Source organism: Sebastes umbrosus, chromosome 5 (genome assembly GCF_015220745.1).
Source record: "Sebastes umbrosus isolate fSebUmb1 chromosome 5, fSebUmb1.pri, whole genome shotgun sequence".
Lineage (NCBI taxonomy): Eukaryota > Metazoa > Chordata > Actinopteri > Perciformes > Sebastidae > Sebastes > Sebastes umbrosus.
Genome location: NC_051273.1, coordinates 15,105,804 through 15,128,564, shown reverse-complemented (window position 1 = coordinate 15,128,564; position 22,761 = coordinate 15,105,804). Strand labels below are relative to the sequence as shown.

The 22,761-nt window shown below is 40.3% G+C and overlaps 3 protein-coding genes across 4 annotated transcripts in view; 1 reads left to right on the top strand and 2 right to left on the bottom strand.

The window, feature by feature from the left end:
• Positions 1 to 1,511: 1,511 nt before the first annotated feature.
• Positions 1,512 to 4,532, bottom strand: lsm7 (LSM7 homolog, U6 small nuclear RNA and mRNA degradation associated). The gene is made up of 4 exons (XM_037771123.1): positions 4,420 to 4,532; positions 4,081 to 4,171; positions 3,879 to 3,950; positions 1,512 to 1,994 (listed from the first exon to the last, which is right to left on the bottom strand). Exons 1-4 carry the CDS (start codon positions 4,423 to 4,425, stop codon positions 1,852 to 1,854), a joined length of 312 nt encoding a protein of 103 aa, XP_037627051.1. The 5' UTR covers positions 4,426 to 4,532; the 3' UTR covers positions 1,512 to 1,851.
• Positions 4,533 to 5,902: 1,370 nt separating this feature from the next.
• LOC119488667 (kelch-like protein 24) lies at positions 5,903 to 8,469 on the top strand. Its single transcript, XM_037770503.1, has 3 exons — positions 5,903 to 6,924; positions 7,146 to 7,554; positions 7,679 to 8,469. Exons 1-3 carry the CDS (start codon positions 5,934 to 5,936, stop codon positions 7,980 to 7,982), a joined length of 1,704 nt encoding a protein of 567 aa, XP_037626431.1. The 5' UTR covers positions 5,903 to 5,933; the 3' UTR covers positions 7,983 to 8,469.
• Positions 8,470 to 8,727: 258 nt separating this feature from the next.
• The window catches only part of LOC119488668 (ceramide synthase 2-like), a 16,758-nt gene continuing 2,724 nt past the window's right edge, over positions 8,728 to 22,761 (bottom strand). For both annotated transcript variants that reach the window (XM_037770504.1, XM_037770505.1), the window contains 9 exons: positions 19,674 to 19,791; positions 17,263 to 17,381; positions 16,932 to 16,989; positions 16,630 to 16,680; positions 15,070 to 15,162; positions 14,173 to 14,301; positions 12,643 to 12,749; positions 10,891 to 11,047; positions 8,728 to 10,795 (listed from right to left, as the gene is read on the bottom strand). In XM_037770504.1, coding sequence (XP_037626432.1) covers positions 10,595 to 10,795; positions 10,891 to 11,047; positions 12,643 to 12,749; positions 14,173 to 14,301; positions 15,070 to 15,162; positions 16,630 to 16,680; positions 16,932 to 16,989; positions 17,263 to 17,381; positions 19,674 to 19,791 — 1,033 coding nt within the window. In that variant the 3' untranslated portion in view covers positions 8,728 to 10,594. The remainder of the gene's footprint in view (positions 10,796 to 10,890; positions 11,048 to 12,642; positions 12,750 to 14,172; positions 14,302 to 15,069; positions 15,163 to 16,629; positions 16,681 to 16,931; positions 16,990 to 17,262; positions 17,382 to 19,673; positions 19,792 to 22,761) is intronic.

The window sequence follows — 22,761 nt, the reverse complement described above, 5'->3', positions numbered from 1 at the left end:
TCTCACAAATCTAAATATGTTAAGTGAAATTGGGAGCCCCAATTCAGGATGTACTGTTCACAAGAAAAACCCACTATCAATTATAAATGACACAAATAACAGTTAAAGGTGCAGTGTGTAGGATTTGGCGACATCTAGCGGTGAGGTTGCAGATTGCAACCAACTGAAACTTCTCCCGTGTGCCAAGCGAAGGCTGTCATATCAGATTTTCACTACACAATTATCGCGTCCAAAAGAATTCACAATAACGATATTATCACAAATCTATAGACAATAATAAAAAAATGTGCGTTTTGTCTCTTTGGCAAATGAATTACACTCAAAATACGAGTGTAAGGAGTTTGAGAGAGAGTCTGTAACCATAACTGTATATATAAAATGATTTAAGAGGCACTGGATTATTTACACAATATTATCATATGTGTATTATTAACATCAATATTTAATTTTTTAAATATCACGGTAATCGTCAATACCGGTATATCGCGACATCCCTAGCCAAGCATGTAGGAGAACTATGTTGGCCGGCGCGAAAACACGAATGGCCCTATCTAAAGCCAGTGTTTGGTTTGTCTGTTCTGGGCTACTGTAGAAACATGGCGACCTGCTCCCTATGTAGATATACACGGTTCATTCTAAGGTAACGAAAACACGATGGTTCTTATTTTCAGGTAATTATACACTAAAGAAAACATACTTATTAATACTTTATTCCATTTCTGCCAATAGATTCACCTAAATGTTACACACTGTCCCTTTAATAACTGTACCTCATTTAAAATTACCTGGATCCTATTTTAACAAGAATACATCGACTTGTTGACGCAATAGCCAACATATCCTCCTGTCATCCCCTCCCTAAAACAAACATACCTAACAAAGGTAAATCAGTTTACTTAGTTTACATTATTCCCCCACCCTGCTTAAAGCAGCTCAGAGTCAGAGCAGTTATAACCATAAATGTCTCTTTGTCAGTGTGCAGACAGGCTTGAGTAGCTCATCTTCACACACAACACACACTCCCTTTAGTCACAAGATCACAATCAAATACTTCTGTCCTGCATCATAAAGAGGATGGAGCTGTAGCCAAATCAGCAGTTTGTCCACCGACAGCCAGTAAATGTTTAAGAAGTCCCTCCACTGGTCTGAACTAGCTGGTCAGTGTTATAAAAGATATGACATAATCTATTAGTTTGTGTTATTAAAGGACTGCGTGTGTAAATAATCTGTAGCTAACCCGTAAAATCTTTATATTTTAGCCTTTATTTAACCAGAAAGTCTTTTTTCTGGCCAAATTAGGCAGCAATGACACCGAGCTGCAGACAGACCACAAGTGACAGAGTAACTCTACAAAATAGCAGACTGCTGAGCCACACAGAAAATAGAAGCTTGATGTTCATTAAATTGCTGCAACTTTCAGGATTCTCTAAATCACATTTAAAATCACTATCTCAGATTCTGCCATCAAGTTCTCCATCCATACATTCAACATGTACAAGAACAAGGGAGAACACATTTTACAACATACATTTTATTTTCTTATCAAAAACAACAAAGAATAGTAAAAAGTTTCTTATTGTGGATAAAAAGAAAATGGTACTGTTAACACTTCTCAAACTTGTGGGCTCTTTACAACTCAAATCTTTGCAAACTTGCACACCAAGAAACAAAAGTGAAGTGCTTTCACTGATCAACTTATGATTTTTAACAGAAATTTGCTCTGTTGGACGAATGATTACGGTTATGTTTTTAAAAAATGAAAACAACAAAAAACACCACAAAATGTTCAAGTGTGTGCATGGTTGTATTTGTGTGTGTGTGTGTGACTGTAATGAAGCGAGTGACAGACTGCTAGCCGTCCTGCTGCTGTACGAACGGGTTTGGTATAGCCTCCATGCCGTCCTGAGGACAGATGAGCACTACGGAGGTTCCTCTGCAGACCACCAGCCCCAGCTGCCTGGTGTCTTCTGTCAGCTTTAGCTGGTCATCTGGATCTGGATAGACGAGGACAGATAAAGGTTATAGGCACACAAGAATTCAAGTTTACATGCCACAGACGTGAAGATGAATTTAAATGAACCTGTTCTTTTTATTGATATTTGACAGGTTAACAGAACAAAACAGATGTTGGCACACCTCATAACATAACATTAAAAAGACATGTTCCCTCTTTTTTTTTAAAAACTGAAAACACAGACAACATCCTATCAAACAAAACAAAGGCGAGTTTAACAGACCTAAGTACACAGACAAAGACGTTTTCCCCCTTAAATTAACCCAGGTTGCACGCAGCCATTCAATACAGTTTCACCTGAGACAACTGTGGGCAACACAACAACACTCCAGCAAAGACAAAAAAAAATAAAGGAAGGGTGCCTTGAGTATACCAGTTACATCTAAATCTTCCAATTCATCATACCAGGTGCCAGTACAAATAGACAGACATTCTCTCTATTAGGGCCAGAAAGAAGCACCAGGTTTGTTTGAAAATATAATCCTTCTCCATTACTCTGTAACTCGTTCAAATGTAGCCATCTATGTCATCAGCTCAATCCATTCCTTGAGACCACACGGGCTAGATGATATCCAGTGTCTCAACATTATACTCATCCTGTCGTTGTAGCCAGACGGACCCATAACCTCTTTCGTTTAGGAGGACGGTCTGCAGGACAGATAATGCACACAGTGCACTTTCATAGACTAAGCTACTGGAGTTACCCTGCACTATACTCATTTTTAACAGTCTCTTCTGCACTATATTCACTTTTTTAATATTCAGTTTTAAAGGGACTATTTGTAACTTTCAGAAATGCTTCTTAACAGCGACCCCTGTGGTCGTGAAATCAACGAAAGTCAGCGTCGCGCTTGCTCGCTCTAAATATACCTGAACGAGCATCGCTCAAAACAGTGAGGCGACACAAGTCAGCTAAAACCACAATATCACTCTATATTTCAGCTGCTTGGCAGTAATATTAGCTGACCAGACGAAGGTCTCTCCATGAACATGATTTAGATCTGATCCTAGTGTTGGCTTTTCCTGCCTAAGTGCAGGCTGAGGCAGCGGGGCTCTGCAGCGTGTCTCCTCTGCTCTCTCCGCCTGCAGCCGGAGAGAGCAGAGGAGACACCGGCACCCGGTCGGTAACTAGAAGACTACGTAAATCTCTGTAGAGCTCTGTCACTTCACAAGACACGGAAAACCTCTGTTGGTCTGGAGGAGCTGCAGCAAGTTATTTCTGCACAAACGTCCCCTGTACATTCACTAGATATTCTCAGAGCTAAACTAACTCTTCTGCAGTGTGTAGTGAGCGCGCGTTCACGTCTAGAGGTGGAGCGAGCTGAGCTGTCTGAGTGAAGGCGAGCAGGCAGAGGAGGAGGGTACAGCGGCTACACGCGAACGCGCATATGCGAGCGCGCATGTGTGCCGACCCACTACATTTATACGCTTACAAAGTTACAAATAGTCCCTTTAACAGTTTTCTTTATCTCCTTGTATTTTTATATTTGGTATATTTTTTTGTACTTTGTACTATTACCTTTTTTTTTTTTACTGCTTTTTTACTAACATGTTTTGCACTATGGAACTGTGATGCTGGAAACTTTAATTTCCTTGGGATCAATAAAGTTACTATCTATCTATCTATCTATCTATCTATATTCACATTGTTGGAGTCTAGTACTGTGTATGAATCTTTGTTTTCTTCCAGGCCAAGGCATATCTCCATACAGTTTCTTTCATTTTGCAGCACTTATCCCATTGGAGAAGAACCAGTTCAACAGCTTCATGTTGTACATAATCACATTTCCCATGATAATGTGTCTTCATCACAGCCAACCCACTCCTGAGCCAACACTGGCACAGTTTCTCCAACTTAACTTACCCCGCATGTACTCGATCGTCCCGTCCAGCACCAGGTTCAACAGAGGATCAAAACCTTTCAGGACACCGCTGGCTGAGAGGGAAACACACAGAGTAAAGCTTGCATTAGTCAGGGAACCAAAACATCCAAACATACAGCTCCTGTTTCCACCGGCTACCATGGTTAGCATTAGCTTATTATCATCATCATGTAATCCTCCTACCTTCTCGTCCTCCTTGAAACTTCACACGAATCGGCTTGTCGATGTATTTAGACAAGTCGAAGATGCTCTCCTTCTTCTTCTTCTCTTTATCCTACACAGAGTACAGAGAGAGAGGTTTGTAAGTCACATGTAACGCTGAGCTAACGTGTTAGCTTCGCTCTGCTAGCCAGGTTAGCAGATGTAACGTCAGAAAAACGCCACGTTACTTCCGAATATTTCCTTCAACAAGTCAGGTTATGTTCGGAATAAACCATTACTGTCTAAAGATATCCCTGGAAATGTTTAATGGCACAAAAGTAAAAAGATATTTGAATGAAAGTGAAAACCTTTCGAACTCACCGCCATGCTAGCTGCGTGACACGGAAGTGAACCTGTGACCTCACGAGTGTTCCAACCAATCAAATCGCTGAGCGCTTGCTGACGTCATTGGTTTGTTGTTTATTAGTTTGTTGACTCTCTTAGATAGATAGATAGATAGATAGTAACTTTATCACTGTTCCATAGTGTTCCTTAGTAGTTCCAAAAAGTTAGTAGTGCAAAGTACAAAGTACAAAAAAATATACCAGACATAAAAATACAAGGAGATGAAGAAAACTGTTAAAACTGAATATAGGGCAGGGTAACAGCTGTGATATACGACTATTAAAAAATATATATTTATCTAATGTCTTATATAATGAGTGACATTACCTACTTTTCAGTCTCTCATAAGTTATTAGGATGTTATTGCTGTGTAGGATTATTTAAATAACTGCTTTATCTTAAGAAAGATACAAAGATAGATAGATAGATAGTAACTTTATTGATCCCGAGGGAAATTCAAGTTTCCAGCATCACAGTTCCATAGTGCAAAACATGTTAGTAAAAAGGCAGTAAAAAACTTAGTAGTGCAAAGTACAAAGTACAAAAAAATATACCAGATATAAAAATACAAGGAGATGAAGAAAACTGTTAAAACTGAATATAGTGGATCACATATACCCTGAGAAATGAAAACAATACCTTTCTGAAGATTTGGCAACCCTATTTAACCTATATGGACTCCTTACCAACAACTATATCGGATTTGATATAACAAAATTGTCAGACTTGATACATCATTACTCATCTGAATAAGTCAGAACACTGCATCTCGTTATTTATGATTTCTTTATTTGTGTATTTCATTTGTTTTTTCTATATCCTTTTTAATGAAATTGATCGTTAACTAGCCTACTCCTTTTTAGTATGGTACTTTTTCAGTTTGTATGTAGGTGGGATAGGGAGGGAATTTTGAGCCATGTTTGTGTGAGTTTGTGTTTTGTATGTTTTGTATATTTGGTCAACTAAAAAATTTGAAAATAAAATATTCTAAAAAAAACTAAACTGAATATAGTGCAGGGCAACAGCTGTGATACATGACAATTAAAAAAAGTGAATATAGTGCAGAAGAGACTGTTAAAAATGAGTATAGTGCAGGGTAACTCCAGTAGCTTAGTCTATGAAAGTGCAGTGTGTGCATTATTATCTGTCCTGCAGACCGTTCTCCTTTGCCCACTCCCTAGAGAGGTGTTGTACAGTTTGATGGCTCCAGAGAGTCGAGCTCCATGCCGACCACAGAGCCAGCCCGCCTTATTAATTTACCAACAGGAGAAAATGATCAGAGTTTAAAAATCAAACAATTTGTGTTATATTAGTCCCTGGCCTCCCTGTGTTATAATTAGAATCTGTTTTCAAACTGACCTCCTTTTCCTTGTAGCTTTTAGTCAGCAGTCAGTCAGGGGGGGAAAGTACTATTAATACCACCAGTTGTTGTGTTGTAAACTAGAGCGAGGACGTGGCACTGTGCAGAAGACGGTTGGTGTGGCTGTGACATGGCCTGCGGAGCCGACACTGAGCTGAAACCTCAGAGCTTTAAATTCACTGTTCTTTCTGAACAGATAAACAAACTTGAGGAGGACAAATCTGCTTTACATGTGACAGACTCTAACTCTGCGTCTGACATAGTTCCTGATGTTATTCTACGGGTAGAAGGAGAGAGTTTTTATGTCAACCGTCAACGACTGGCCCTGCAGAGTCCCTACTTCAGGGCTCTGTTTTTTGGCTGTGGCCTAGAGAGCAGCAAAAGGAAAGTTGAGATCAAAGGTGTGTGTCTGCAGCATTTCAGGGTTTTAATGGAATACAGCAAGACATCCAATCTTGATTTGGACAGAGAAAACGTTCTGGGGATCCTTCAGACTGCAGACTTTTTACAACTGGAGCGAGCCAGGCTGCTGTGCTGCAAGTTCCTGGAGCGTGAGCTGCACTTGAGTAACTGCCTGGGAATGATGGCCTGTGCCTGGCAGCTGGGCTGTACTCAGCTCTACACGGCAGCACGACAGGTGGCGCTCACACACTTCTCTGCTATTGTTGCTGAAGAGGACTTCCTGTCCCTGTCTAAGGAAGCTGTAGCAGACCTTCTTGCCAGTGATGACCTGGCCATCCATAAAGATGACTTGGCCCTGGAGGCTACCCTACGTTGGGTGTCATTTGATTCAAAACGAGAGGAAAATTTTCCGGAGCTTGTTCAGCTGGTGAGACCTGAGTCGCTCTCTTTACCATTTATCATTGAACTTTTGACCAAAATGATAAACTGTGACATCAGAGCCAAGCTCATCTGCGCACTGAATGAACATTTCCCGGCATCTTGGTCAATGGGCAGGTCGATGACGAGGATCAGGGCCAGAGAGGCCCTCTTTGTCCTGGGTGGACCTCACGATAAGGAGCAGCAGTCACTGTACCAGTTTCACCCTCTCAGTGGTCGATGGGAAAACTGTCCCCCTCTGCAGAGGAAGAACCTCACACAGTACTCGGTAGCTGCAGTAGGTAATGGTTGGATGTGAATGATAGTGATGAAGATGAGTGTAGTAATGAAACTGATGATGAGGGAGGGGCTGAATGTGTATTTATTCCTCATGTGGAGTGTGTAAATGCATCTCAATCATCTATCTTTGTTCTTACATTAAATGCCAAATAACACAACATATGTATGGACATTATATAATTTATTTCCTAACATTATATTTTCTTATTCTTTCATTATGTAGGAGACAAAGTGGTCGTGACAGGCGGCTACTTCCGGGACGTGCTGTGGTTCTGTGCGGACTGGGTCAAGATATACGAATGTGCAAACCAGCGCTGGGTGGATGGGCCGGCCCTGCGGACATCCAGGCACAGCCACTGCTCCATAGGGCTAGACTCTGTACTGTATGTCCTGGGGGGCAGTATGGATGAAGGGCTTGTGTCCGATGTAGAAAAGCTGGTCCTGGGGTCAGAGGGTTGGGAGGAGGTCAGCCCCATGGTTAGGGCTGTGGAGAGGGCAGCCACTGCTTCTCTGGGGTCGTGTATCTATGTGGCGTGTGGCCTGGATGAAAACGGGGAGGTGTATGGTGGGATTCAGAGGTACATGGTGAAGGAGGATCAGTGGGATGTGGTCTCCTATTCACCATTTCCACGGTGAGTGAATTTTCAACAGATACTTCAATTTTGCTTTCTGACATATTCTGACAAACTGATATTTCTTTATTTGTATATTGTTGTTTTTATGTGAAAATTAAACCTTTTCTTTACCCTTTCACAGATATGATCTGGTTGCCACAGAGCTCAACGGTGCCCTCTACCTGTTTGGAGGCCATGCCTTGCGTTTTGATGTGGAGACAGATGAGTGGACTGTGCTTGAGGAGGAATGTCTGGACAGGAAGTTCTTCTCTGGCTGCACAACAGTCAGTGGCCAGATATACCTGGTCAGTGAGAGGAAGAGCAACAAAGCATTCCCAAACATGGTGCTGATGGACCCTTACATAGACACTTGCATTCAGGTAGATGATGCCATACCCTGCCCTGTGCCCCTCAGAGGGTGTGTCACCATGAGAATGGTCACGTGATGTGAATGAAAATGTATTAATCTATTCCACAAAACACTATCTGTGGTAATGTATATGCATATATTGGAAGTGTCAATTCAGAGCACTTCCCAAATAAATGTTTATATAAAAGGTCACAATTTGGGTGAAATAAATACAAAAACAAAAAGCTTTCATTAAAAACTACAATTATTAAGGTTGTATGCCTCCGTCAACAAGTCAAGTTGCAGTTAACATCCATGTCTGTCATCACTTCATCATTTTATGTGTGACATGTGTGTGAAATTGTCAATATTAGCATATGAGTTCTTGAGTTATGGCCAAAAACGTGTTTTATGAGGTCACAGTGACCTTGTTCTTTGACTTTTGACCATCAAAAACTAATCAGTTCATCCTCGAGTCCAAGTCGACATTTGTGCCAAATTCTGCCAAATTTGAAGAAATTCGCTCAAGGCCTTCTTGAGATATCACGAGAATGGGATGGAGGTCACAGTGACCTTTGACCACCAAAATGTAATTAGGTCATCCTCGAGTCCAAGTTGACGTTTGTGCTAAATTTGAAGAACTTCCCTCAAGGCGTTCCTGAGGTATCACATTCATGAGAATGGGACAGATGAGCGTACGTACGGACGGACAGACAAACATAATGCCACCGGCAATGGTTCTCGCCACCGCAGAGGCAAAAAAAAATAAAAATAGATTGAATGAACAAATACTCAAGACTAGCAAAGTGTTCCACTTAAAATAAGACAGCAGTGCTAATTTATTCAATGTAAGTAATTTATTAAAACTTTCCAACTGGCCACACCATCAACAAAACATCCCTGTGCACTCATAAGAGAACAGTCACGTGTTACTTTCCTGGAAATATGACATTTCTCCCGGTTCTGTATCTATTCCTAATTTAAAAAAACAACAATATTCTAGCGAGGGTCATGAGTGCGTTATTCAGTGGATCAGCCCTACAGTGCTCTACAACTCGTTGAATCCCAACTTGTGTTGTGTGCCACAGTGCTATTAAGCCCCCGTTCAAAGACAGACATGACCCAGTTTCTACTCTAAAGATTTGCCCTCACTAAACTGTGAAAATGTAACACCTCTTTTTGGTAGTGATTAGTGAATGACCTATTGTGTATGATTGTACTGTAGTTTATGATGTTACTGTATGTATACTGTATACTGTTGATGATGTAACCTGGAGCCAAGTCTGTAAAATGTTTACAGACACTGAGCCATGACTTTCACTGTTTAAATACACATTACATCCAAATGATCTCTTGTTCCTACTAGTAAAGTAGCAGAGCCAGTCTAGTCATATCAAAATATGCCATCAGCCTTTATAAAAATCATTAAATCTTTACAATTCATGTGAGCCATAAAGCATTTGACCTTTGTAGACAACTTCACTATAATAAAATATCTCACAATTCACTAATGCCCATCTGTGTGCGTACTTTTCATGGCTTACTTATTCACTGACAGCCTCACCAACATTTCAAGCAAAACATTAAAACCAGTCACAGTAAAACCTGTCCAGTGAAGGTAATCCTACAGGGTTTAATATCGAGTGTTTGCCACAGAATAGTGTAAAAACAGCAGCCAAGGCACAAAACTAAAGTCCAGTAGAGCAAACCTTAACAAAAACCTCATTGAGAAATCATGCTGCCTGTCACAATGATATTCAAAGTAGAAAAAGAAACACACACACACACACACGCACTCACACACATATGGTTTAAGTCCATATTTCTTGTAGCAGTACATTTTTCTGTAAAGGCATCATTGCTTTCTCTACAAGACTATGCTCTTCTTTGTGCACCAGGGGGCGCCGTGTCTCTTTTAAGAAGTGAGCTTCAACGTAACTGACAAAATCAAATCCTATTACAGAAAAATATAACTTCATCATCACTAAAGGACTTCTGCAGTAGCCTTTTAGATTCTGTCACAGATCACAACAACATAAAAATTACCTGCTGAATAAATGGTTCATAAAAAATAGATATATAAAGTGGTTTATCAACAGATTTACTACAATCAGTATTCTTAATAGTCTATGTACAATCAACCATACCGTGTATGTGAATACGAAGCTGTAGGAGTGAATTACTATTAAATTCTAGCTTTAGTTTGCTCTGTTTAACCACATGTTAATTGGAACAGTTTGATTTTGTGTAAAAAACATATAGTTTTCCTTCTTGTTGACCAAAGAAAGAATATATGCATTATAGCACAGTACTTGTATCCTTATGTGTTTACAAACAAGCTATTATAATACAATGAAAAGAATCAGCATAAATACAAAATCTGCAACAACACATGATCATTTGTTGTAAAGGAAACTTCCTGACTTCTTGTTTTGCCAAATATATCTTTATAGTATGCAGTGGTATAGGTGACAGTAATGATGGCGTTTCTTCCTAATCTCACGCTGGGTGGGCAGATTTACAATCATCTGTGCTTTTTCTTATCCCTCTTTTTTTTGAAGATGAGCAGGATGCAGACGTATCCTGTTCGGAAATCATCAATGGACCGTGTTGGATGTACACAAACCATGTGTATGTATATGTCAGAAATTAGTTCATCTCCAATAGGCGGAAGGGGAAATAATGTATTTTTCCAGTGAGGCTGCTCCACTATCTAGCTTTGGGCAGTCTGCTGTTTATATTCCTCTGGTTGGTCAGGTTGTTCAGGACACAGTTGTTAGCCAGCGATGCCAGTTTGGAGTTGATTGTGCCCTTTCTTTGCTCCCAGCTGCACTCGTCCCCTTCTTCCTCAGGCTCCTCCTCTTTATCGTCCAACTCACTTTCCTCATCGCTACGTTCATCACGCTCCACCTATGAAGAAAAAAAAAATAAATAAAACAAACAATTTTTGGTGCCAAAGTGACTGCACTCATTCCCCCTTCCCTTTTCATTTGCACACTTCTCACCTTGCCCATGAACACAAACTTGTAGACCATGCGTAGGATGAGATAAGCCCAGAAGATGTGCAGTGCTTGCAGCACCAACAGCAGCGCATTGAGGAAATAATAACCAAAGAAGGGCTTGAAGAATTCTCGAGACAGCACCAAGGTTGTGTGGACAATTCTGGAAAAACATAGTGAGGCCATAGTCAGTTTTAATATCGCTCCAACACCAACTCTGGAAAGATTTAGAGCATCTTGATACATGCACTGTTTCCCAAACTTTTTTTAACTTGGGACCCACTTTTTAAAAATGACAAGCCATCGTGACCCAATTCACAATAGGCCTTATCTATAAATTGTGAGAGGAGCGAATTTGTGCGTAAATGAACATTCCTGACCATTTATACTGCCATTTCCACATCACATTATTCTATCTTAAATAGGTAAACCAGCCATTTTGAAGAGATATACGTTTGATAAATCACAACTTTGTTTTATGCATGTGTTATTGAAAACATATACACATGTTAAATACTAAATGAGATATATAATGAATAATAAATGAGACCAAAAAAATGCATTTAGGCTTTAAAAACCAACAGAATGTACGCTAGCCTTTCATATTATAGATTCAGCGTTATATGTGGGCTACAATTATCAGAACAATATGGATGTTCAGGCTCCCTCATGTGGCTCAAAGGTGTACTGCAGATCAGATAAATCTTAAAGGGACTATTTGTAACTTTCAGAAATGCTTCTTAACAGCGACACCTGTGGCCGTGAAATCAACGAAAGTCAGCGTCGGGCTCGCGCTTGCTCGCTCTCAATATACCTGAACGAGCATCACTCAAAACAGTGAGGCGACACAAGTCAGCTAAAACCACAATATCACTCTATATTTCAGCTGCTTGGCAGTAATGGTAGCTGACCTGAGGAAGGTCTCTCCATGAACATGATTTAGATCTGATCCTAGTGTTGGCTTTTCCTGCCTAAGTGCAGGCTGAAGCAGCGGCACTCTGCAGCGTGTCTCCCTGCTCTCTCCTCCCGCAGCCAGAGAGAGCAGAGGAGACACCGGCACCCGGTCGGTAACGAGAGGGTAACGTTACTATCGAAGGAGCTCCGTCACTTCACAAGACACGGGAAACCTCTGTTGGTCTGGAGGAGCTGCAGCATTTTTTTTCTGCACAAACGTCCACTGTGCATTCACTAGATATTCTCAGAGCTAAACTAACTCTTCTGCAGTGAGGAGTGAGCGTGCGTTCACGTCTAGAGGTGGAGCCGTCTAGAGGTGGAGCGAGCTGAGAACGCGCGCGCTCTCTGAGCGAAGGCAGGCAGGCAGAGTTGGAGAGGCAGCGGCCACACGCGAACGCGCATATGTGAGCGTGCATGTGTGACGACCCGCTACATTTATGCGCGTACAAAGTTACAAATAGTCCCTTTAAATAAAAGACTATGGAAGAAATTCTGCAAATTTATTTGGCAACCCTAATAAAATCTCCTGGCTGTGTCCCACCTGTGTGTACCGACCCAGTCTTTGGGAATCACTACAGGAACTACAAAAACAACAAGTGGCATTGTGTCATGCAATATAAAAATCTGTGTGAAAGTTCACTTGTATTATTGCTAGGACACAGACTTGCAAACCAAATGACGACTGCAAAAAACTACCAAGTTTGAAGTATGTGTAATGCCATGTGTTTGTTGCTAGGAAATGTCAACATCTGGGAGAAACTGGGAAAAAACAGAAAAGTATTATATTCCACCATGACGTTATACCTGCCAGGAAACACCACCAGCCTCGTCACCAGGAACACCAGAGAGAAGACGACAAACAGCGAGTCGCATGTTCTCGTCCAGCCGGCATAGTGAAACATCTTGGCAGACTTTCAGAGGAAAAAGTGCCTGTTAGTTATCCAAACCAAACACTCTTACAGCTTACATCTATGATTAATCACTACAAACAATCCCAGTCTGTTCTCGATACTGTTTCTAGAGCGACCTACAGCGAGCGGCCAAAAAGAGGTTCAGTGTGTCAGACTGGCACCCTTTTAGCTGACCTTATTTCATTCAATTTGGTTTGTTGTAACAGAGGAAATATCACTGCAATTCACTCAACGAAAAAGTTCTAAGGAAAGAAATTGTCACAAAAGAAGACATTTCTATATGAATAACAAGAAAAAATGATCTCCATCATTTAAAGGAACAGTGTTTAACATTTCGGGGGATCTATTAGCAGAAATGGAATATAATATTTAATTAGTGTATAATCACCTGAAACTAAGAATCGTTGTGTTTTCGTTAGCTTAGAATGAGCCCTTCATATCTACATAGGGAGTGGGTCCTCTCCACAAAGTCCGCCATGTTTCTACAGTAGCACAACGGACAAACCAAACACTAGCAAGAGCCTTTCACGTTTTTATGTTACCTGAAGGCCACTGTAGTTCTCTGACATGCTTGTGAAACTGCAATAATGTGAGCTACAGAGTGCAAAACCGTGGTACCGCCAGCCGATGTCTGACTTCTGTTGCTCCTAAAGTAGTGTTATTATGGTAAGGATGGTCTCTGAGTGAGGCGAACTGTGTTACCATGGTTTTGCTCACGTTACCGCAGTCTTGGAAAGGGAGGAGTGAGCGGAGGGGTACTCAGTTGGTGGTCATCTATTGCAACCACACCAGTAGATGCCGCCAAATCATACACACTATCTCTTTAAATCTAACATTATCAAATGAGTACCAAAAACTGTTCCCCTACTCAGTGATACATGCCTGGCTGTACAGGAGTTGCTGGCTGAATGTAACACCCACATCATCCCTTTATGACTTTTATCAGAGGCCAGGCGAACACCCAGTCCCGCCTGAGGTCACATGACTAGCTCCACATATTTCCCTCAGCTCTGAGACGACAGTGACAATCGTTATTTTCAGATGCTATCAGTGAAATGTTACACCCAGGAAAATCAGCCTCATAAAACCAAGGACAATGGAGCTATTGTCCCGCTGAGGGACTTGCAGGTAAGACTTCTACAGCCAAAGGTTATTTTTACTATTTTACTTTTCTAAGTGCAGCTCAGTAGGTTTACAATGTGTTAGGGTGTAAGGGAAGGAAAACTTCCACAATAAATACACAATGGCTGTATTCAAGTCAAGTTCCCTGTGACCTTTGTGCCATGTTTTTGGCATTTCAAAGCATTGCATGTGAGTAAATTGAATTCATAATGATGCATTTCCTCCTTCCCTGTTCTCCAACTCAAAGTACACAATTGAAAGAATGTATCACGCAGATTGAAATTCATGTGTGGGATTTTACCTCGAGAAGGAAGTCAGAAGAGTCGTGCACCAGCATCACCAGAGTGCCAACCCTCACATAGTTGGCACAGTAGGAGAAACCGATGAGGAATATGGTGGCGATGTGATGAATTACCTGCTCCTTGAAGTCCTGGAACGCACACATGAACACACAGAGACCACACAGTGTGAGGAAGATGTATAGTAGCATTACCAAGACTTCAGCCGCTCTCTGCCTGCGGTCTTGTCCAGTACAAGTATTGGAAAGGCAGATTTACATGCTGTCTGGAGTGATTTGTTGTTGTGTTTGAAGCTCAGATCTTTGATCAGCAGCTTGAAGCCCGAATCACACAAAACCACCTTTTTTTTTCTCACTGAATTTAGGAATTTTTCGAAGAAAGCTGCAGAAGCAGCAACCCACCTTAAATGGTTTCCTTAAAACACAGGAATATGAAAAATAGATGAATTACATTCATTATTTACTGTTATTTCTAGCATTTTAGCAATACAGCAAAGACTAGAGCACATCTAAAAAGTTTGAGTTCCTATGCATAGGTCTGGGTTAAATAAATGTCTTTTTTTAATTCTATTTCTATTTCTATTTCAGTGAACAGTATGTGCTACTCTCTTACTAACGACTTAAAATCCTGCAACACTCTAAAATGAGAGCAAATGCAAAGTACACAAAGTTATGATGTAATAGGAGATAATCCAGTGTATAATCCGTATTAAGTGTAATCATGCAAGAGAAAAACAACATTTGGATTACAATGTGCAAAAAAAAAGTGTTCAAGTGATGACGTTTAGCTTTTTGGTGTTGACCATTAGACTAAAAGTTCAAAATGAGAGGAAATGCAGAAGAAACCATGTGAAAGCCAACAGGGTGTTGCTCTTAGGTTTTAAGTTTATATACACTCACTTTTCGCTTGACATCCACAGAGACGCACAGAAGCAGCGACATATAGAAGCCCAACTCCAAGATGTAATACCAGTAATGAGCCTCGGCCACGGCCTAAAGAATGAGAGGAAGAAAGAAACAATAAGTCAAAATTTACATTCAGGATGCAACAGAAGCATTTCCATCATCCTGCTTATCTGTGTAGCCTCAGATAAATATACTGTAGACATATGTTGAAGCATTTACAGGCAGCAAAGCAAAACACTCTAAACACATTTTATGAAACTCTTGCCAGTTTTGCTATGTATGTATGCAAATGTATGTTGTTCAACTGCAGAGTGGCTTTGGCCCCTCTAGCATGTGTGTGCTGGAGAAGGGGAGGGTTGGAGGAAATGGGACCCCCAAAAGCGCCCTTTGTCCAAAAACTACCCAGGATTCCACACGACTGAGCATTAACAGCTTCGCCCTCTTAATGGTCACATAAAAACTCCAGGACATTCCCATAAAGAACATACTGTAAAATAACAAACCTGCTTTCAAAAAGAGGAAGTGTTATTATTCAGAGAAAGTGGTGGGGCACTATCTCAAATCAAAACACCTCTAGCAGAACATGCAGCATACAAAGTCTGCAGCAACACAATGGTAGGAAGGTGACTGAGGCATTTAACCCTTAAAAACACATCCTTTCTTTCAGTCAGAGGCCACAAGACTTAAAAAAAAGGAAAAAGGTCAGCGGCAGTGTTGCCTGCAGGAGCTGTAATCAGTCATTGCATTTTTTCCAGTGTTTTCTGTTCGCGGCCATGACCCCACAAGGAAAGGCGGGCTTCTCCGGAGGAATGTCGACCTGAAGGCATACCTAACTGTCATCAACACGACAGAGATATTAGCTTTTCTACTCAGGGTAAAAACATTAATGGGTGGGTGGAGTCAGTGTACTGACCAAACTGTGTTATGAGCCCAAAGTCTTCTCCTTCTGTACAGACTAAAGACTTTGTTTTGTTGTCCCTCCCAGCTGTTCTTTTTTTTCAAGTCACTTTTCTTTTAAAAGTGTTAGTGTACGTCCCAGTTGTGCTTGAGAAATGGTTGATTTTGGTATTAGGGCTGTATATAGACAACAAATATTGTCACTACCAATAAATCTGTCATTTATTTTTCAAATAATTGATAATTTAGCCTATAAATCGTAAGGAAATGGTAAAAGAAATGCCCATTTCAAGTTCAAAGAGCCTAAGGTCATGGTTTCAAATTGTGTGTTTTGTTTGACCAACAGTCCAAAGCCAACAATATTCAATTTACAATCACATATAATTAAGAAAGGGAGCAAAATGTCGCATTTGAGAAGCTGAGCGGCATTTTTGCTTGATCAATTAATAAATTATTAAAACTGAAAATCAAAAGACAATAAGATATCAAGTGTTTCAAATAACTGAAAGTTCTTACTGGATTTTTATGGAATGAAAGAAAAGAAAGCTGATTTACGAGGCTAGATTGTTTCTTTAAATCCTGCCTGACAATGTTTAACAGTTTATATCAACAACAACATCAAAACTTTCATTTCAAATCACGCTGTTTCCTGCTCACCTGTTTGGGATAACCCCTCCAACACTCTCTGTGATCCCAGAACCACGGAGTCTGTAACATCAAACAATCATCAGAGGAGTCTTCACATGATACAAGCTTCAGCCTGAATATTAATACAACTCATGTAAGCAAAACAAGTTAAACCTTGTGTGACTATGACACCATCTGGGATTATGAAATGTGTATATATCCAATAGTAAATCCAATATTTTTCCATTCCTACACATTACAGTATATAAACAACTGCAATTAGTAATGAAGGCTGATCTTCTGAAAGGAATAAAAGTGACTAACAGACTTACATTAATTAAAGAGCCGAGCCCTGCAGTGAACGATGCGAGGTAGAAGACAAAACGCCAGCTGCACGGATAAAAACAAAACACCATCATTTGTTAGAGGCTGCGGCATAAATTAAATGAGTGAATTAGTTCAATCAAGAACATATTGAAGAAATGTCAAAGAGGCATGTTGTGCAGCAGTATGAATATCCACATGAATATGAAAGACTTCATTCCAACATGCTGAATTTTACTTGTAATTTAAAGTATTTTACATCATAATATGAGACTTTCTATATAATTTGCTGAAGAAACCTCAGTAAAAATATGTGTGTTTAAGAAAATAAAAACTCACGAGGCCTCGCAGAACTTTTTGGTGTTGCTGGGTCGGTCCTGGTTCCTTCTGTGTCTGAACCAGGTCTGGATCTTTCTTTGGGAGAGTCCAGACTGCTTCCCCAGGCTCCCCACCTCATTCTGAACGCACACAAACACAAATACATATTTACACATACAGTATCGGTGCACTCATACCAGGTTCATTTTTGTACTTGAGACAGTGGCTCAGATATCTCACTCCTGAGATGCAATATTTCACATGTGATACATTACCAGCCAGAGCTCCTCACTGATCTCTCTGACAGTTGTGTTACTACATTGTAGCAAAAATACAGATCATACAAGCTGGATATTTGACCTGTCGAAATGGAGGTCTCCTACAAAGATAAATGTGCTTAATCCAACCATTTGTTCTGCGTTGACGAGTCTATAACAAGACTAGTGTTCCCTGCTCTCTCTTCGTCGTGGTGCTGTTGAAAATGTCCTTTGCTAGAAGAAACGTAATTATTTTTAATTACTACTAGTTAGGGCAAAACAATGACTCACATCTTTCCATTTGTGTAGCACTCTACTTGTGTTGGATTAAAGGATTACATTTGGGTGCAACATTTCCTGTGTTGTGCAAATACCTGCATCTTACTGTACCAACAGACATCCTAATATTTAGTCAACTCCGCCATGTGTCCTGGTATTTATATGGCAAAACAACAAAGGCAACAGACAGGTGCTGCTGCTGCTGCTAGACCAGGAAACATGGAAATAGATGATGTGCAAATAAGTCAGGGCACACATGCATGCACATGAACATACACACATGCATGCACATGCATAGCCACACAACACAGAACAGAGCTCATGGAGTGGTGCATTTTCATTTGATATGTCAAGTCATGTCTTGTTGTGGCAGGTGCAGAGCAGAGCAGGAATATCAGAGTCACAGTGCCGAAGGAAACCAAGAGGAGGGTGGAGGATTTCCATGTGAACCTAAACTTGTCTATAACTTGTCTACACATGCCAAAGGGAAAAGAATAAAACTCTGCACAATGGAACAAATGCAAATATACAATAATTGCATTGTTGTCATGCTGTTTTTTTGGATGCAGAGGTTCATTAATATTTCTGATTAGTTGTTTCACAACAGGAAATGATGACAATAAAATGTGATAGTGATATGTGAGGAGACAGCATACTGGTGGTGGAGCTGTTTTTTTTGTTAACAGTTCCTTGTTCCGAGACAACGATCATGGTCTTCAGCTAGGATGCAACCGCACTCAACACACACTAACAGCACATATAAAACTGTGCTTTTACTATTCATCCATTTTTACGTCTATCTTTTCCCTTTCTGCATTTTGGTTTGCAAATGTATGCAAACCTCCACGTTTGCATTCGCCTATCAGGCATTTCACTGCACTGTTCCTGACAAACACACTGAGCATTACGAGAGTGAGGCTCATGTGAGAAGTCCCATTAAGCTTTGCATCTACTCTGCAGGATTTTACAGCATCTCTGTGGAGACATGCATCAATTTGACATGAAGAAGTACTTCAAACACAGTTTTATCTCGACCCTCTGTAACCAAGAGGTGTAGGTTTGGTTTCAGAAGTGTGAGGGAAACAGTGACATCAAGGATCAAGAAAAACTGCATTTATATTCAACTAGAAAACAATACATTACGATAAAAAACTGGTTATCAATAACCATGAATAATAATGGTAAACAGAATTTGAAATGCTGTGTAAACTGCTGCTATTGGTGCAATACAACTACTTACAATGACATTTATAATAGTATAATGGTCCCTGTATGATGTGTTTCATTAACATAAACATTCTCCTCTTTTTCTTTGTACTGCTCTACATGCTTATAAATTATTTCAATACCTTTTTAATTTTTAATATTATATTCTTTTTTAGGATGACCTTGTTACATCTGTCCAGGGACTACTAGATGAAAAACATTTTGGCTAACCCTGGCACTTGGGCTGCCCCCTCTTAGTTGACTAAGATTATTTTTAGTCGATCAGTCGTTTTTTATGCTTTTTTAATGCTGAATGACTTATTTCCAAGAAACTTATAAGCACATCTCTGGTGAACACAAGATTTAAAGTGGTGCTTTTGTATGATTCTTTGTGGAGAAACTTTGTTTCACAGATCTGTCGATTAAATCAACTAATAAATTAGTTGACAAAATTCTATGTGTGTTAGTCGACTAAGAATGTGTTTGGTCGAGGACAGCCCTACCTGGCATGCTGTGAGCGCAGAGTAATAATTGAAGGCATCAACTCAACGTAAGAGGACACCACCAAAAGATTTTAGTGAGTAAATCAAACTGAAGATATAAAAGTAGGGGGACCTAAAATAAGATTTGATAATGATTGGTTAGAGATTTTCTGTCAAAATAAAGGGAAGGCAGAATGATAATACCAACTTGCGATGGTTGCCGACTGTTCTGTTTGTAGAAGGTCTCCAGCTTTGGGATGGAAGCGGCTCGAATCCGAATCCGGTCCTTCACACCTAAATGTTTGCTTAACGGGACGCCGATGAGCCTGAGAGGACAGAGAACAGGAGAGAAAAGAAAACCATGAAAACTTCAATCTTGATAGTACAACAAATTGGATTATGTGAGATGACATCAACAGATGTCCAATGTGATCCAACCACAGTACAGCACAGACTAGTGGCAACAAGATCGCTCATTATGCTGCTCCTAACAGCCTGTTGAGCCGCTCCCATGGGTGTTTTGTGATATTTAACCAGACAGCCTTTGTCAGTAGCTGATATGGCATCAAGAGACACCTGATCTGCATGTGTGTGTGTGTGTGTGTTACAGGGAGATGGCGACAGACATAGCAACAGAGAAAGGACAATGTGAGTGTAGAAGCACCGGAGAGACGTTTTCATTTATGTGTGTGTGTGTGTGTGTGTGTGTGTGTGTTACTTGTACATCTATCTTCGTGAGAACCACTTTTAGACCTTCAGAGTGAGAACATTTTTGTAAAGTGACAACAGTTTGGCCGGTCTTCACTTCCTCAAAGGCCTGTTTTAGGGTTCGGACTTGGTTTTAAGGTTCTGGTCAGAGTCAGCTTTAGGTTAGGATAAGGGTAAGGGTTGGGGTTAGGCATTTAGTTGTGATGGTTAAGGTTAGGGTAAGGGGCCTCACAAAGATAGATAGTACAGGGATGTGTGTGTGTGCACGTGCATAATCACATGTGTGTAACTCTTTCTCAGAGATAATCATCCTGAAGTGGTCAGGGACAGGGAGATCAGAGAGAATGGGAAGGTCAGGACAGCTTTTCACGGAGACAAACATTGTCTCTGGTTACAGGAACCTCCTACACACACACACACACACACACACACACGCACGCACACACGCACACACACGCACACACACACACACACACACACACACACACACTACCTCCACACAGGAAACAGCTGCGGCCCGGGATTATCAAATGAAGACACACCTTTTCACCTTCCAGATGACTGACAGCTCCTCAGACGTAAGCGACACCTTCATACTTCACTGTCCATCACAACAACTAACACACAGTTGGACCAGGGACTACACACAAGCCCACCACCACTAACACACACACAGGTGCATGCTGGTATTCAGCATGTGCTACTACTCACTCACCCCTCCCCTGCTACTAACACATCTAATGTTACTAATCGGCTAATAAATACCTGATGAAGGTACAAATGAGGCTTCAAGCCAAACAATGATACTAATCTTACACTGCTCATGCCAAGCAAGCTCACGCGGTTTATCAACTTTAGGACAGATAATACGGAAAGCATGCAAACACATCCCTCCTCTTCTTCCATCACATATCGCCGATATTCCTCTCCTGCTACCAGCAAAACTTGTCAAGTTTACAGGCAAGTTGCTTTTTACAGCAGCCATCAACTTACAGTCAAACACTTCACATACAGAAACACAATAAACTGACCATGATACATGTAATGATAACATGTTTTTAACAGTGCATGAGATTTCCTTCATGTGTTGCCTCATTTATTTATTTTTTTTGTTCAAATTTATTACAATTTCACCAGTTTCTGGACTGGACTGTGGGCTGGTTGGTTAAAACCTCTAGTTCAAAGTCATTGGCTGCTGTAGTGATTCTTAAGTTATATGTTGTGATATGTTTAATACCTTTTATTGATACAATGGTGCAGTGCAAAAGAGTATACAGAAAATGCTCTGTAAAGAAAATGATCTAATACGTGAATGCCATTATGTTTTCATCAAGTGTCTAAACCTCCTTGAGTGAACCTTTAAGTGCTCATTCATGTTTAGTAGTACTCTTTATAAGCAATAGTTTCTGATCACTGCAGCTGCTTTTGAATTTGCTTCTCTGAAACACAGTACATATGCAACTATTGTTGTATATCATGTATAAATTGTGATTTAATATTGTCAAATGTTTTTTATTGTATCTATGTTCTAATGTCTTGTTTCGACTTGCCTCCTGTCGCTGCCTCTTGGCCAGGTCATCTTTGTAAACGAGAATTGATTCTCAATTGACTTACCTGGTTAAATAAAGGTAAAATAAAAAATAAAATAAAAATGAATAAATAGCCCTCGATATGAGCATCACCTAAGTATTGTAATGGAAGTATTTAAAACTGCATGCAATGTAAATTAGGGCTGCAACTAACGATTATTTTCCATTATTTTGAAAAATGCCCGTCACAATATATCCTGGAGCCCAAAGTGACTTCATCCAATGTCTTGTTTTGCCCCACAGACAGTCCAAAACTAATGACGATTGATTTACTATAATGTAAGACCAAGAAAAGCAGCAAATTCTTACATTTAAGAACCTGGAAGTATCACATTTTTTGCATTTTTGCTTGAAATTTAGTTGCAGATTAGTTTTTGTCCATCGACTAATATCGATTAATCAGACTATAATGAATGTGCTTTAAAAGAAGGCTAAGATCCATTTCCTGCTGCTCAAATATTGAAAAATGAAAAACACTTTTTTCCTTTCCATAGTCATTATCTTATACTGAAGATAAGATTAACAAAGGTGATTTGACCTTTTCTAAGATATCTCTAGATGCTTCAGTAGGACTCTCATAATAAGCACTACTGGGGATTTTCTAGTTTTCCCATCTGTCTCATTTCCAGTGGTTGGTAAATCTCTACAAGACGCTGCAGAGGCCGTTCCATTAATTAGTACTGTGAATCATCAGAACATCAGTAGCAGTTCAACATCAGAAAGTTTAGTTTCGCCCACTAGCTGTAGTTTGCTTTAAACCAAGAAACCACCACCATCATTGCAGTTATTATCCTCCTTTTGCTCCAACGTACACATCACATTTACAAGGCGAGGAAGGGCTTTCACACAGTCAGCAACTAAAAACTGTCCACTCATGATGCCTCCCTCCCACTGCATGTCTGATCTACACCCTCTATCTACTGGGAGCACTAATGAAGAGTAAAGAAGCCATTACGCTGCAGCTTAGCAGGCAGAAAACCAGCCAGTCAGCCAGCCAGC

Coding starts and splice junctions, on each gene's coding strand:
- lsm7 (XM_037771123.1), bottom strand. Junction 3,951..4,080: donor GTTTCAAGGAGGACGAGAAG/GTAGGAGGATTA, acceptor TTTCCCTCTCAG/CCAGCGGTGTCCTGAAAGGT. Junction 1,995..3,878: donor GACGATCGAGTACATGCGGG/GTAAGTTAAGTT, acceptor TCGTCTATCCAG/ATCCAGATGACCAGCTAAAG.
- LOC119488667 (XM_037770503.1), top strand. CDS start 5,934: ATGGCCTGCGGAGCCGACACTGAGCTGAAACCTCAGAGCTTTAAATTC. Junction 6,925..7,145: donor GTACTCGGTAGCTGCAGTAG/GTAATGGTTGGA, acceptor TTCATTATGTAG/GAGACAAAGTGGTCGTGACA. Junction 7,555..7,678: donor TCCTATTCACCATTTCCACG/GTGAGTGAATTT, acceptor ACCCTTTCACAG/ATATGATCTGGTTGCCACAG.